The sequence below is a fragment of the Eleginops maclovinus genome, chromosome 13 (assembly GCF_036324505.1).
Source record: "Eleginops maclovinus isolate JMC-PN-2008 ecotype Puerto Natales chromosome 13, JC_Emac_rtc_rv5, whole genome shotgun sequence".
NCBI lineage: Eukaryota > Metazoa > Chordata > Actinopteri > Perciformes > Eleginopidae > Eleginops > Eleginops maclovinus.
In genome coordinates this window covers 14672309-14689642 of record NC_086361.1, presented here as the reverse complement: position 1 = coordinate 14689642, position 17334 = coordinate 14672309, and the positions used below count along the sequence as shown (strand labels likewise).

Sequence of the window (17334 nt, the reverse complement as noted above, 5' to 3'; positions counted from 1 at the left end):
ACCAGAACATATTTACAATTAAAGGGCTGGATCTGGCAGAATGCTGATTGTTTCCTCTTTTGTTTCAGCTTTAATATAATGAAAATAGACAATAAAGAAATAATCAAGATTATGCACCTGCAGTCCTGCTATATAATACGTTTATACCGGCTTATTATTTATATTATTTTATGAACAGCAGTACACACAGTGCACCCACTCAAAGACTAAATATAAACGATGCAATAAATAACAGCGAGATATCACTGTGAATGTTGGAAATATAATGAGGTCAGACGTGGTCATGAGAAGTGAATTTGTTCAGCTGAGTTTTTATGCTTGTGTTGTCATAGACTTCAGAGGCAATTAAAAGAGTATTGTGTTTCAGGTCACACAACAGCAGAGCTACTTCTTTTGTTTATTAACTGTGAACCTTGAAGTCTGGCTCTAACTAGCCCAGTATGATTTATTCATAAGACTATGGATCTGCATAAAGCCATGTCAATGCTACAGGCTCGCTGCAGAACGTCAATAAATGGTCGATACATATTGTGCTGGCATGGGAATAATTCATCATTCTGTTGACTGTTCATTCACCATCATGTCAGTACATCAATATCAGACTTCAGTTACCCCTCTTATTATTGGGAAGAGAGTAGGTGGGTTGTCATTATTTCAGTCATTTGATAAATTAGCAGGAATTTGGTAATGAGGTTGGCCCCATTATTGATTTTATCCTGCAAGACCCTAGAAGGTCAATTCACATACATATATGAATACAATTATATCAAAAAGTCATTTCATGCAAAACACTTTAGGGATTATCACTGGGCTACAGCTCACTGTTTGAATAAAACAGAAGACCAATCAATAGAAATAGAAGACCCCTTGTCACTTTAGGCAAGTATAGTTCAAACTGGACTCTGAGCTTCGTGATGAAGACTCCAAATATGTGTTTGCATTAATATCCATTTAAAGAATTATCGTTAATAATTTATGGTTTATTAATAAATAACGAAATCAGAAGCGATGCTATCTTAAAGGTCAAGATGTACACAGAGATATTTATTTAGAGGAATAATGACAAACAAATAAATAAATGGTAAGATAGATGAATAAGTATAAGACTGGTCAGTTATTGTCTATATCAGCAGAATAAGAACCACGTTTCTCTGTTGTATAAAACAGTACCACCGTTTCCACAGATGTAAGACATTATCTCTGTCTCTACAGCACACAGTCATGGAACACCAAGCCTGCGAACAACACACATCTGAAATCAACAGGGGTAAAAAGTTCATTTTGAAAACGACTTGGCTTTTCTACCAACAGCTGCATTTAGGCTGCGTGAAATGACCGGGACATGTAAACATTATTCCTGTGCTGCAGCAATAATCATTCAAAATAGGTACTATGAGCAGTCACAGAACTGTCCCAATCCAAAGAAACCACCATCATTAAACTTAGATATCCCAAGCCTGTGCCCTCGCAGGGTCCCTGAGGTGTGCAGCAGTCAGTGGGGCCCCTTGGATCCGGCACCAGCTCGGTGATTTAGATTAGACTATAAAATTCTAAATGGAGATGGGAGGCTAGTTGCTTAATTGACCTTTATTGGGCTTTCTGCTTCATTTGAAGACTGGATATTAAATTAACATGATAATTCAGGCCCAGCGTGTTAATGCCACAATTGCCCCCCGCCCCCTTCCCCCCCACACATTTTAATATCACCCTGTAACTTTTACGACCCCCATTGATTTAGCACTGCTTTTTATTAACTGGCTTTAATTTTCCATATTGGCACGCACTTACACAAAGAAGGTTTTACTACAATTGAGCAGCGCACTGTTACAGGATTAAGGGTTTATGAGGCCATTTCTATTAAAAAACCTCCTCTATTCTCACAGAGACGTACTGTATATAGGCTGTAACATGGAGATGAGATCTAATATGTATAAGGGGAGACGTAGGGATGCTTATTGGATCCATGGCAATAATTCTGGCGTCTAGGCGGGTGTTAAAGGAATGGTTTAATTATGTGTCATGACAAAGGGCTGAACATAAACACTGGCAGAAATATTTAGCATAATAAAATAATTAGAGTCATAAGAAAAAACGTTTCATAAATAAGAAGGAAGAAATACTAAAACACAAAAAGTAAAGTTTTAAAGACATAAAAAAGAATACATAATATACAAAAAGTATATAAAATAGGGTATATATAATGTCCTCCACTGTTCTTGTGTGTTTCAACGTCATATTTATCCCTTTAGCCATCCCTCCAGGTATCATATCAATTTTCAAAGACTGAACATCAATACTCAGTTTGGTATGGAAAAATGTTCCTCACTGTAGCGCTGAATATGTGAATTATTGTAACTAATAAAGTTGGTAATTGACATAGTGTTATGCAGCACGTTTTGTGATCAGGCCTTTAAGGAGGAGCCTGAGAGAACGCTACTGTCCTCTTGTGGAAGCAATGGGGCTGGCAAGTGGAAGCAGTGGGGATAAGATATTGATTTCAAAAGGAACGATGGACTCCAAAAAGTAAAACTTGGCCAACAATAGAGTGTTCTGTCAGCTGGGAGTCATTATATATTCACTTCCCATCCTGCTCCTGCAAGAGCTTTTAGTTATATGTGAGTTTTGAACGTTTATTTTAATGTGTTGATGTTCATTAAAATGTTTTGAACCTTCGGCTTTGCCTGTGTCAAGCTTGCTCGTATTCGTTCCTGACTCAAACTGAAGCAGTGATCAGAACGTCAAAGCCTCAAACCCACACAATGAGCAATGTGTGTGTGTGTGTGTGTGTGTGTGTGTGTGTGTGTGTGTGTGTGTGTGTGTGTGTGTGTGTGTGTGTGTGTGTGTGTGTCTGTGTGTGTGTCTGTGTGTGTGTGTGTGTGTGTGTGTGTGTGTGTGTGTGTGTGTGTGTGTGTGTGTGTGTGTGTGTGTGTGTGTGTGTGTGTGTGTGAGAGAGCGAAAGCACTTAAAATGTAGATGGGACAACTCCACACAAATACACACGAGACAAATAGGGACACATACTGCCAGTCTGACAAAAAGCCAATAACCCAGCAGCACATTAGAGGTGAATTGCTTCCCGGATGCAGCCCCTTTTCCCCTCTCCTAAGTGGATGCATTATCATTTTGTCTGTCACAAAAAAAAGAGGAGCCAAAGAATATGAATATGCGTTTACATCTGTCTTCCATTAATATGCATGCCTGAATCCACATCTCAACACAAAGCCAATTTTCTGGCCATCTGGGGGATGGCTGCTAGAGGTAATGAATATTCTTTATGAATATGTTTTATTTTGCAAGGTGGCGATACATCACAAGCATGCCGCTATCATTCTCTACTCTCTGTCGCTCTCACTCACTCTCTGCTGAGGTGCCGTCACTGCACAACTTGATGAGTTTAATTAGACTGTATGGGAGGGATGGATGGATGGACAGATGGAGGGAAGGTTGGATGGAGGAAATGAAAAAAGAAATATTTTACCACACTGACTCCCTCTCTCTCTTCCTCTAATAGGAGCCTTAATAAGCCACACACCTGCTCTGAATGGCAATGCTGGAGAGAGAAATACGGCTGAAGCTAATAGCTATCATGACTTTTGCAGTAACCAGTCTACAGTCCTGATGTTCATTTAATTACCAAAGTAACTCATGACTGAGGAACACCGCATGGAATACTCATTCGTTTTACCATATTTGTCTGTCAACACAGCAATTTATATACCAGTTTCTCTTTCTTACAAAATGTCTGAACAATGATATGATGCAATAAGTCAAATATTATACAATTACCTAAATAATTTCTGGCACAAATCCAAAACAGTAGCCCTGACATATGCTGAGTTAAAGTACATGCTGCCTAATTGCGGGGCACATACAAATGTATGACAGCAAGTTAAGAAAAGAGGATAGAGAGGTGGGGTGTAGGATATGTCAGCCTGTAGGCACCTTTATATGTCACATCGATGATTTAGATGTCAGTGACAGTATTACTGTTGCTCGCACGTCTCTGGGGCCTTGGCACAGTCCATTGGCTAGTGGTGTCCTTTAATGATTTATGATTGAAGTTAGCCCGTGAAGTCCCCAGAGGATCCCCCAGAGCGAGAGGCGCAGGGAGTGACCGGTTTTATGGCAGGACTGGGAATCAATTATGCTAACGGTGGCTAATGAATGCACTTGAGGGAACTGCTCTCTGCACTCAAGGGCCATTTTTTCCCATTTGCATATTGATGGCAGAAGGACAGTGGCCACTTTCATCCGCATTTGATAAAGCACCATGGAGATGGACCTTTGTGTGTTCCTTTCAGTCTTACTGTGAATCACTTGTTCTTTTCCTTCCCTTTTTATTCCCTCTTTATGATGAATAAATGGATTACGTTTAGCCTAGAATATAATTAAGTAAACACACGGTAGGGAAAATGGTCCACACAAACAATCTTTTCTCCACCACTTCACACTAACAAATACACACAACATTGTGGCCTCAACCAAGCCTCTTCTTCAATAGTCTGAAGTCATTTTCAATTAGGGGTCTTTTGCGGTCGGCCTTGGAAGTGCTCCAGTTTCTCCCCAATGGACTCTGATAGGCACTGTATGGTTTAAGAGGAATAATGGTGAGGCCTTTTACTGCCGCCAAGGTTAACATGCATTAAAGTCATCTGTTTGCATAGATGGACGTCTGGCAACAATCCCTCTCACTCCACTAAAATGCATTAAGGTAAATAACGCCGGGCCGAGAGAGAAATCACTATGTCCGATGCGTCTCAGTGAAGTAAAGAAGGCTATGAATATAAAATGTGCTATGAATAAGTTATGTGGTGGGGGTGACATTGCAAAAAGACTGTGTGTGAGGTCAAGGCTTTTCAGAAGGTGTTGCATCCTCATTCAGTGAGATAATGAAAATGAATTATTAGACATGAAGAAGAATATATTCAATATTTCTTGGAATAAGCTTATTCCCTTTTTGCAGTTAGTTAAAACAAAAACATTGATACAACTGTAACTTGTGTGTCAGAGAAAAGGTGAGCTTTTCTTGGCATAAAGACTTGGAAGAGAAACCTAGCATGTGTCCGAAAGTTTCAAACCACCTTCCAAAACCTTTAAAAGCTCACTAATTAACACGTTATATCACGCTGTTTAAAAGCCATTCAAACATTATAGATAACCAATTTCCAATTAGATGGGTGGATGCATGCATAACTAGAAGCATTGCCTTCTTAAAATCTGTCATTGGATGCACTTTACAGAAGCAGGAAGAGTGGAGCTGTTGTTTTTGAAAGGGTAGCGCTTAGAAATATACATGAAAGCAGAATATTAAGGTGGCTAAAATTTGGTGTATTTTTGATAAGATTACGTCTGTCTTTATAAATAAACATTAAACGGACAATTTCAAATCTCAGGAGTTTTTTTAGATGTTTGGATTACACAAACATTGAATCTATTATTTAGAATTTGTGTGTCAACGATTTGAATAAAACTTAAAACGTTACAGCACTAAACTATTCCTTTCTTCACCATTATAGCCTGTTTATGTAAGCCTGAATCATGCCAATCCAGTAAAAAAATCAAAAAAACATATACCGTATGTACCTTTCAAGGGATAATACAAAGACAACCTCAATTATAATCAAATAAATATGATGGGATATGTCCTTTACAACAACTGTAAGAACCAAATACTGTATTTCCAGAGTCATACACTACCATACCTGGGGAAGACAAAGTTTGGACACAAATAAACTTCTCGAAAGTTCCATGAGTGACGCTATCACTCGTTGAATAGACAGACAGAGGCAGACAGGCAGTGTTGGAGGCTCCCACTAATTTGATCTGGTGACATTTTCTTCTGCAGCTCCTAAGGGGAAAAGAGCAGCAGCCAGGGAGTGAGGGAGTAAGAGAAGGAGGTGTTAGAGAGAGTGTAAGAGGGATAGAGAGGGCGAAAGACAGAGAGGGAGAGAGAGATGGCGAAGGAGACACTAATGAACGCAGACAACAAAGACCCTAACCTGAGCTCCGAGCCCCTTGAGACACGGAGAGGTTTTTCATTGGGTCAATAAAAGCACTGGACCGTGTCTGCGTTGGCTTGCCCTTCAAGCACCCGCTTAACTGCAGAGGGAGGACTTTTGTTCAAGGTTGCTGGAGTTAAAGTGGAATATCGTTGAATTTCATATCCGGACTGTGTGAATCAGAAACCATTTACAATGGCTGTCTCAACACGAGGAGAAAAGATCTTTGACATCTTGTTTATGCGTGATGTTGAACTTATGTACATAAAGACTTTATCAGGACAGAAGTGTTGCTATGACAGTAAAAGCACTCCTCCATCAATGCATTTTATTCAGAGCTGACAGTATAGCTTAAATAAGGTAATGTCGGACGTGCAAGCTGAACTTAAAAAGACGGACATGTTGATCGTGTGTATAATAGATTTGGGAGTTTCGCTTTTTTGTATCAACCGTATCTACATGTACATAAAGAATTCATAAGGAGAGAAGTTTTGCTATGACAGTAAAAGCATTCCTCCATGAATGCATTTCATCCAAAGCTGACAGTAAAGCTTGAATAAAGTTCAGTTGGATGTTGAAGATGAACTTAAGAAAGATGGACATGTTGATTGTCTGTATAATAGATTTGGGAGTTTAGCTTTTTTCATATGTCCACACTCAGGGGAAGCATTTCATCGCATCTGAGAACAAATCAATTTTTAATTTAAGGACTAGTTAAAAGTTCCAACACTGAAAACTATGTTTGAAGTGCACAGAGAGATGCTGGATATATTTCCCACTGGACAATTCAGGGTTAATTTCTGCCAGAGCTCAGTGCTGTGTCCCTGGGCAAAGTCGCAGGAATGCAACCATTAGAGGAAGGAGAGCAAGGTACGCCAAAATCAGCATGATGAGATATTGACTCTTGGCTTGTAAATTCATTTTATGCACCAAGTGGCAAACAAGATATCACACTGTTCATAATCCTCAGCGTCCCTGAACACACACACTCACACACCTCCCACAGACTCCTTCTTGTTATTAACGGGGAATCTAAAGCTGTGTGAGGGCCTCTGTGAGGGAGGAGAGCCTCAAGTCTGAAGTCTTCACACCAGGGCTCACACCTGAAGCGGGAGAGTCAACACACACACATGCACACACACAGGCACGCTTGGGGACACATACTCAGTTGCCCTGCTAAGTCCCCCCACGTCTGACATATGTCACTCCCAATCTGTTCAGCAGGCCACACATCGCTCCAGTGTCGCTCTGCCACTGTGGCGAGGGGGCTGCAGAGGGGGGAAAGACAGGCAGGGAGAGAAACAGAGAGAGCTGAATACTGAACAAGAGAGCACAAAGGGGCAGAGACAGGAAGAGAGAGAGGAGGAGAGAGCATGAAAGAGGCAAGGAGAGCTGCTACTGGTTGCTACCCTGTCTTTGCTAATTGGTAGTTTGGAAACAACACCATCTGTTCTTTAAGAAAGTCTGATGCACAGTCTAAAAAGATGCCACCACTCCTGAATACATTTACCATAAGCCAATGCAAATAACTCAACATCCCCGGGCTTCTTTCAACACCGAGATCCTGCAGGACACAGGCTAGACAGGCATCTGTTATATTTGTTAGAATGTTTAGGGAATCTAGCGCTGGGTTTCTGCCAGGGAGACCTGAATAATGTAAACATATGATGATGGAGATAGTGAGGAGAGACGTGAGTCACTAGACTCTTATGTGCCTAAAGGAATACTTCACAAACAGCTCATAAATCCACCTGTAACCATGCAAATTCCTAGTTGGATCTAAAACCAAGTGACGAATGGAAGTTGATTGCCACCATGTGGTTAAGAGACGCAATCACACTGTGAAAGGTGGAAACTTAATTGTGTTTGAAGGCCCTTCTTACTATAATTGTATTTTATTGTGTCATTGTTAAATCATGGAAAAAATAAGGGAATTAAATGTTCACTATGAGACATTCATAGTAATATACACATCTTTGACTAACTGCTGAAATCCTGTACACTCAACCATTACATCATGATATTAGTGTATATTGTTTCTTTGGACAAGAATACCATATTTGATGGTATGATATGAAATTGACTATTGTATTACTGAACTCTGTATGGAAATGGTTAAAACAGATGTGCCATAGTAATGTTTAAAACAAGACGTACCTTGAAGATGATGCTAGTTTCTATGTTTTTACTTTACAAAGAGATTGGGTCACTATAATGATATATTGATACAGATTGATGTATTGTTATTTCTCTAGCCAATAGAGTCTTAAACTCCCCTTTACCTTAACCATATAAACTACCACTCACTTACTTGCACTACAGGATTTTCTTATCCATGTCTCATATAGTGAGCTGAGTACACAGTTTATTTTAACTCGTATGACTTTGAATCACAAAGTTTGCCTTGTAAATTTAGGCCGAGGCTGGTTAAACTCAAGCTTGCCTACCATCTTTGCCAGGGAATTCCTCGCACAGCGTCAGATTAACTGACTTTGAGTTTGTTAGTATTTTTATTAAATGATCAAAGAAAGAATAAACATGGTGTAATGACATCTCAGCTGCAGCCGAGGAAGGTTACATCCGAAACATTATACAATAAATTTAATCTATACAGCATCATCTGTACTAGAGAGTATACACCAGATCCTCTTGGGATTTCAGGCACACAGCTCAAAGCAATGACCGTGTTTTACATCGGCAATCTGTTACAGTGGGATCTCCCCTGCTTCAATCCCATGGATGATTAAGCGCGATAATTAAGGTTTTTGGACATTTTCCACAGAGGAGCAGACGTGGCAGCTGGTGACATTCATGCATTCCCAAACACAGAGGAGGGAATTACAATGAGGCCTCCATTCATTTCAGTGATCACAAAGTCTGCTCTTGGCACCAGTTCAAAAGCACTCAAGCTGTTGTTGAAAAGGATTATTTGTGGCACGCTTTGTTGCGATGTAGGCAATGTACCTTGATCTATTTGGGGAGTTATAAAAGCTGGAGAAAGTAGCCAAATGTTTTTTTTTTTCCAGCAGGGATTTTCACTTCCAATTGCCAAGGAAAGAAACCATGGAAATCTAATTACTTGTTTGATATTTTAGTAAATAGCTGTAGTAAGCATTACATAATGTTACAAATAGTATTACTACTTGTATAGCCTTGTTGGCTTGATTTTTTTAAAATGACAAGTTAACTTGTTGCTTTCATACAATGCACATGTTTTTTATGTTCTGCAATACTGAACCAGAAGAAACTTTTAGAGGAACTTTGCACCAACTTGAACCTCTCCTAAATCCATGTTAAAAATGTTTATGTTTATTTAGCCCTTATCCTCCTTGAAACAACCTGAACTTTAAAACATACTGCATGTAAGTCAATTAGAAAGTAAAAGTATCAGATATATGCAATACTATATTACATCACTAAAGTTCTGCATTTTAAATTCACCCTACGATAAGTTACAGTGTCCTACCTGTGGCTGTGCAGATAGAGAGGTTGTGTCCTGCTTGTTTTTATTACAATATTCTTATAAAAATAGAAAAGCATTCAAATCTAAGAGAAAGAGGTGTATCTGCATGGCCTCACCAAAAACTCAAAGCTGACTCTTGTTTCTTCCTAGCTTCACACTTAAATTCAATGACAATACATTTCAAGAAAAGAGAAAAAAGTCAGCCAACGACTCAATATCCCAGAATGCATTACCAAACGGAAATGCCGAGGACTCCATGGAAACGGCAGACTGGCGTGCTAGCTTGAGAAAGAAAAAACACCCCTAGCTAACTAGCTAGCATTAAGTCTGGGTCCAGATTTCTGCCGTTCTGCAAACATGAGCCGCACACCCGATGCAAGAGTGAGGTAAGGGACAAACTGAGTCAGCTAACTCCTCCGTTAACGTCTGGTCATTTAACCTTAACGCATTAACAACCGCACAGAGCAGTGAGGATAACACAGGTTAGCTAGCTGTTATTTAACTTCTGCTTTCACGATTTACATGAGTAAAAGATATATCTGTAACTGAGTCAGCGGTTGATCATCACTATGTGTAAAGACAAGACGCCTTTATTGTTTGTGATGCCAACACGGATTGTTTTCTTTATCACCCACACACCGCTAAAACGGATTTCAGTTTACAATCCTCACGTTACACTTTAGAAAATACCTTCATATTTCAACCATCTCCTGGCTTAGTAAATGTCAATGATGATGAAATATTAGGCGTTATAAAATAATGTAAAAACAAAGCACACAGGATGTTCTCTATATCGATGGCCTGCCTTCCCATACATGTAACAGGGGGCGGTGACCCCCAGGGGGTCCTCAGAATAATAGCAGGGTTCAATGTAGGTACTTTTCTAATGTCTACAAAAGCACATTAAGGTAGCAGAAATCCAACATATTGTTATCAAAGATAGGAACATTTGGTTTACACAACACTGATGATGAACTGTTGCCCATAAATCTGCATGAAACCACGAAAGCAGGGTAAATGACATATGCTACAACTATTTGTTACAGCGAGAAAAATAAGCTACAGCCTCATATTTGTATTATTATTTCAAGTTATTTATTTATAACTTTAGGCCACCTACATGTTAATGAAGGCCCAAAATAATAAGCAAGTCAATTGTATACAGATCTAGGAGGTCCCTGCTCTGTGTTTGATCTAAGACCCCAGACCTAAATTACAAGATCTAAAATAACTAGAATTTCTTCCCAGCATAAATGTTAGATAAATTCACGTTTGTGTTCCCATACACCGTTTGATAACTGCTGTCAGCCTGTAAATGTTGTCTTTTACCTTCTCCAGAGACAACCAGACAAGAAAGATCCAGGAAAACATCACAAATGTGGAGAAACATTTTGGAGAGATGTGCCAACTGTTTTCTGCCTATGTCCGTAAAACAGCCAGGCTACGGGACAAGTCAGATGTCCTCGTCCGGGAAATTGGCCTGTATGCAGACACAGAAACACCAGATCTGAAGAGGGGTATGAAGCAGTTTGCTGACCACATGGCCAAGATTCAAGACTACCGCCAAGCTGAGGTAAAACCATGGTGTATTTTTTACTGCTTTGACTCCAATCGCAATATTCACAGCCACAGTCTCAGTTTGTTTGATAAGACCGAACCTAACATTTAGTAACTTGTGTTACAGGTGGAAAGACTTGAATCCAAAGTCATAGAGCCATTAAAAAGCTATGGAGCTGTAGTGAAACGTAAAAGGGTAAGTTTTGCTGCAAGTTACCGCCATTTAAACACTAATTGAGCGAAATGACAAAAACAAAGCTAAATTAGTTACAATTATTGGAAAAATAAGAACAATTTCACTTCCACAAGAAACAACTACAACTATGACTACTATATTTTTGGTGCTGTGAATGCCAATATTCTCTAGATATATTCACCTTTGAGCAATTTATCAGAGCACTGGTGTTACTTTTCTGGCTTATCCTTGCTCATTGAGATAACACATTTTAAACAGTTACAGATAAACCAGACCAGACAAAATATGGACGAGAACCTCAAAGACGGTGGAATTGGGGAAACCCTTTTGCCATGACCCCTCTCCATATAGTGCCAATAACTTTGGTTCCAGTTCCTAAAATACTGAAGCATTTTACTGTCATTATTATTACCACTACATGCCCACATGAGGGCAGTGTTGATTTAATGATTTAACAAGCCCTCAGCCTATAACCATGGCCCCTCAGCCAGCCTTTGTGCCATTGCACCTCACGTTTCATGTTATAACCAGGATTAAAGGATTAAAATCTTGGACATAGCATCTCCATTGTGCCTTTGGGACTTTTGTAGTGTATCAAAATTCATTTTTGCTATGAGTTATATGTGTCAAACGTCCGTTGTTGCAAAGTACTGTCGAAAGAGATAACTTCAACTTTTTGTAAAAAATTAAATACTTTCAATCTGCAGATTTACCAGAATTTATAGTATGCGGTGATAAACACATAACACTTAAGTGGCTAAGTCATACAAAATGATGGTAAAACATTATCTCATCCTTTAATATCAACTGTTTCAATTTCCCTGTAAGGGATTAATAAAAGTATGTCTTCTTCTTCTTCTTCTTCTTCTTCTTCTTCAATGTAAAGATAAAACTAAATCCTGCACAACAGGGTGTACTTGAGTTCTTGTTCTGGAAACGCATAACTTCTGTTAGATGTCCTGGAACACATTTATAAATAATCTACATTCATTATTCATTTTCATAATGACTACTTTGTCCTTGTGTGCTTGTGCATCCATGCAGGAGGATCTGAAGGCGACTCAGAGTGCCAGAGACAGAGAAGCCAAACAGATGGCTCAGCTCGAGAGGACCAGACAGAGAAACCCCTCAGACAGGCAGATCATTGTATCCTTGTTTCATATTTCCCTAATATCAAACACACAGACTTTTAATATTATAACAGCCACCTGCGTACATTTCAGTGTAGGCGAGATATTTCTAGACAGCTTAATTCCTTGTTAGCTACAGATAGATCTATGCTGCTACAGGAAAATAAACGTTTCATTCTTTTTTTCTTGTCAAACTTTTTGGGGTTTTTCCTTGACCAACCTTTCAGTCTCAGGTTTGTCCCGTTATCTGTACATCTCATCGCTGGTAATGTATGATTAAAAAGGAGAAACACATTACGGAATAACAAATATGATCCTTTTTTATATGTTGTGAATCACATTATGACAATAGCTTGGCGTGACACTCTTTGCAGTTTCTCCATTGTCCCATAAGTCGTGTTAAAGCAAACCAGCAGCAACTATAGGACGCATATATGATGGCAGCAGCTGTTTTTAGTTCTATCTTTGTAGGTAAGGTGTGACATTTCTTGTCTAAATGAGACAAGGGTCAAAATAGCAAACGTTTCTACATCCCTTTCCTGTTTAGAGAGCACATTAGCATGTCAATATCTGAACGTGCACGGGAACTAGTACTGCACCTCTGCTTTTGGATGATATTGGCCCAGATATTAACAAGTATTTATTTTCTAATTCAGCAAATTAACAACCATAAAGGGATATTGTTAAATGTATATCTTTGAGCACACTATGGTGTTGGTTCTGATATGTGTTGAAGCATGTTGTATATTGACTTGTTCCCCCATCAGGCTGAAAGTGAACTCCAGAGAGCCACCATGGATGCCACACGGACTACCAGGCAGCTGGAAGAGACCATAGATGAGTTTGAGAGGCAGAAGATCCGGGACATCAAGGTCCGGAGCTTTCTATCCCACCTCAAATTAAGAAGCATGATTTCAGCGGTTGGAAATATGTCTGTTGAAGCTGTGGGTGGCAGTCAAGTGAAACCAGACAGTGATGCTATAGTCTTTTTTTTTTCACACCTGCCCACACATTTTTAATCCTCCTTCGGTTTTCCAACAATTTCTATTTTGTAATTTCAGAACTTCTATTTCATGTCTAGTGGCCACAAGGTAGTTGTGATTCATTTGAAAAGGTCATAATCCTACTCAGTACTGATATTTATCATTATATTTCCCTTTGCAGAAAATCTTTGGCGAGTTTGTGACAGTGGAGATGTCATTTCACGCCAAGGCCTTGGAGGTGTACACCTTGGCCTTCCAGAGCATTCAAAGTGTGGATGAAGAGCAAGACCTGGAGGTGAGCTAATGCTAATGTTTAAAAGAAAAAAGCCATGGCCCAGTCATTATAATTAGCCTTCCAAGTTAGCTTGCAAAGAAAATGTGAATTTAGATGTTACCATTGTCCTGACAAAATCATCACAGTGCTACTCACAGGCAGAGAAAAGGGATCTATATTTAAATGTGTCTGTCAGCAGTTGTGTACCTGATTAACCTGATGGGTATATTGTACACGTCCATACTATCATGATCTTATTCACCCATTACTCATTAACCCATTACTCATACATACTTTAGTCCACACCCTTTTAACTTGTGTGGTAACTTTGAAGTAACCGGCGGCTACTCTCCGTGATTCAGTCATTGCTAGCTTCTTTTTTCTGTTTACATTTCGTTTGATATTAGTAGACAAAGCCTGTAGTAATACAGGATCAATGATATTCAGTGAGCGAAGTTAATCCTGCAGATGTCCTTCTGCTATTTCCATCCACCCTTTGCCATCTCATCTGTGTGTTTTTGCACTGAATCATCTCCCTTCCATTCATAGTGAAGCGAAACTCCTCACCCAGACAAGGCTGTTTTTCAATGACTCATAGCACAAAGCATGGGAGATAGATTCATCCAAAAAAGGCACAATGACAGGCATGAAGGTAATCATGATCTAGAGTTCTTGTGGAATTTATTTCTGGCATAGTTGAAGTGGCAGTTTAACGTGTTATCTGAGGCAAACCTTTTTCAGCCGCTTTATTTATGCTTGATCAAAGAAAGATTGTCTTTTTCTGATTCTTTGATGGAATATTCCAGGTGTATAGAGTTAGCTTTTGCTCCTCAGACATTTTATTAACTGTTAAAAACATATTTTACAGTTACGTTTTAAATACATGATGATGTTGCATTGCATTAAGAGTGCAAGAGTGTGTAGGCATTGCTTCCATTCTCTTGTTTCTCTCTGGAAAAATATAGCGCCTACTGTCTTTGGCAGGTGTTCAGGAGTTCGCTGCACCCCCCTGACTACCAGTCACGCTTAGACATAGTGCGAGCTAATTCCAAAACCTCCCTCGATCGGACCGGGTCCTTCCTGAGTACATCAGGGACCTTACAGGTAAGATACAGACAGTGCATAGATGCTCTAATACAAAAACTACAAATTCCCCCAGGGCACTGCTTCTTTTATTATTTTTTTAATCTTTGACAGTTGCATTAGTTTCATTGTGATGATAAATTCCCTACTTTCAGCCAAGTAGTTTTTTTTCTACCAGTCAAGGCTGGTGCCAATGTTCATATGCACCATCATCCCGGCCACTATTCAGTTTGAACCTCCACACGTCATTGCATGCCAGTAACATCATGAATTTCCTCTTACATTTACAATGTACCCTAGTATCACAACAGTGATTCTATTCATCTTCAGGTCTCATAGCGTGATTTCAGACATTATATCTTGTATCTAGAGATGTAAAGATTGCAGCGTGCCGATAAAGATTGCAATCCGCAAATGTAATCAGAATGTGCCCTGAATGCATGTTGCACCACAACTCAAGATCATCTTTTGCTTCCATGATTAAGGTTGATGTAATATGTAGGAATTTGCAGTGGCTGCTGAATACAGTTGCAGTCGGGTAAACAGCACCGAGAGAAAAGTGGATTGGAGACCCTGTTTGTATGTTGAAATACAAAACAAACAAAAAACGTGAGAATGCACACCTAGAAAGTTCTGCTTTTAGATTATACCCATGCCTTAATATAAACAGGTACATTTTATAAAGTAATAGTTTTGCGTAATGAACCCAGACAGGGTGATGCTGATGCACCCACTGGCTGTACATTATTACTATTAATTCATAAAGGATGTTATGGCTTCTGTTTAAGAACTGTGTCAGTAGCAGACATTGTGGAAACCTATAACCGACCAATCAAAATTGAGTATTCAACAAAGCTCTGTGGTACAAATAAACCCTCAACTGAACCCGACTTTGAACGTTGGCCCCCTCCCTGGCTCAACGTCACAAGCAAGCAGGTTTAGTAGTCTTCAGTTTAGCAAGCTAATGGGCTTAGTATTTGTGTCCACTAAATAACATTGTCATTCAGGACAAAGCAGAGGAGCGCTCGTAGGGAGAAGAGGCAGAGCGAGGGACAGAGACACGTTCATAAACATCCCAAAACACAGCAAAATTCAAAAGAAAACTACAGGCAGAGGGCAGCAGGGTGTCTGCAGATACATCATACAGTGGGTCATTAAAAAAAGTCCTACTTTTTATTCCTTTATTGACTGCTAAGTGTTTCAGTTAGATCCTGACTGTTAATTTGTTGTCACAGCAACAAAGAGATAGCAGTCGGCAGACAAGAAGAGAGGAGGAGGATGACGATGAAGAAGAAGATGAAGATGATTCTGAAGAGGAGGAAGATGAGGACGAAGACACAGATGATGATCATTAATCTATGTCGTATTGTTTTATCTTGTCTGTTTTCTCTGAAAAGGTGTATTATTGTGTCATTGCCAAAATCCCATCACACAGTGGGTCTGAGCAGTATTGTAGTGCACGTGTGTTGTAGTTGAATGATGTTCATTAGAGAACACGTTGTCCTTCCCTAGCATTTGTCTTTGAAATTCCAGCCAATTATTGTCTTATGTATTTTTATATAACCTATGCTGAAATGAACATTACACATTGAGTTGTTATAGATGTTATTCATCTTCATTCAAATAAAAAAAGAATCTGTTTTCTCATCGTGCATTGGTTTCCAGTGAATTACCACTATAATAAGTACATGGTGTTCCCTTACTCACTTTGCATCAAAATGGCAGCAGATATTTTTATTTTAGAAATTGTACAGAGTGTGAATCAGCCTAAGTGACAGTAGTTAAGTGACGACTGCAGTAGAAAGTGAGTCATCTCTACCACAGAAATGCTCAAGTTGTGCGAGTGAAGCTGGGGAGATTTTGCAACATTCTGTGTGTTTAACAGGAAATAATATGTGTGTGTGTGTGTGTGTGTGTGTGTGTGTGTGTGTGTGTGTGTGTGTGTGTGTGTGTGTGTGTGTGTGTGTGTGTGTGTGTGTGTGTGTGTGTGTGTGTGTGTGTGTGTGTGTGTGTGTGTGTGTGTGTGTGTTTTATCTGTTGGCTGATTGCTCCTATGTCTGTCTTGCATGAGTCACTCAACACATTTACCCTTCCTCATCTGCCTGGGCCATTTCCTGCACATCAACACATATTACATTTTTTTCCAATAGTAAAAGTTTGAAAAAAAACTGTTTACACACATGCATAAATTCATGTAGCTGTTGAGCACGAAACTACATTTTAAAAAAGCTAAGGACTACTCAAACGTCCCTTACAGCAACACGTATTATCTCAGTGACTGAGATAAAAGCAGCGTAGGTGGTGTGTCATTAGCCCTTTGCGAACAGCACCTTAATGCATATAAAGGTTAATGTGTATGCAAACACAGTCACACACACACACACTCATGTACCAGTTTTACTTGGTATACAATGCATCTAAATGGCCTGTGTTGCAATGAGTCATCACTTGTAAAGTGTGTGTTTGTGTGAGTCAGAGAGCTTTTCCAATCGCAGATAAACCTAAAGGCTCCACTCCCTGATCACCGAGAACAAGAATGCACGGTGACGGTTTAAAGAAAAGCGTATGAAAGAGAAGAGAGCATCATGGGAGGCCAGTGATAAAACAAAAAGACCAATCCTCAGGTTAGCCAAGAGTCAAAGGTACAAA

The 17334-nt window shown here is 39.5% G+C and overlaps 2 protein-coding genes across 2 annotated transcripts in view; one reads left to right on the top strand and one right to left on the bottom strand.

The window, feature by feature from the left end:
• triqk (triple QxxK/R motif containing) overlaps nucleotides 1–17334 on the bottom strand; it is a 128447-nt gene that overhangs the window by 64155 nt on the left and 46958 nt on the right. The window lies entirely within an intron of this gene.
• On the top strand, nucleotides 9713–16332 carry cibar1 (CBY1 interacting BAR domain containing 1). The gene is made up of 9 exons (XM_063898500.1): nucleotides 9713–9848; nucleotides 10801–11035; nucleotides 11147–11215; nucleotides 12260–12361; nucleotides 12573–12578; nucleotides 13113–13217; nucleotides 13510–13623; nucleotides 14587–14706; nucleotides 15921–16332. The coding sequence occupies exons 1-9, from the start codon at nucleotides 9820–9822 to the stop codon at nucleotides 16038–16040; spliced, it is 900 nt and encodes a 299-aa protein (XP_063754570.1). The 5' UTR covers nucleotides 9713–9819; the 3' UTR covers nucleotides 16041–16332.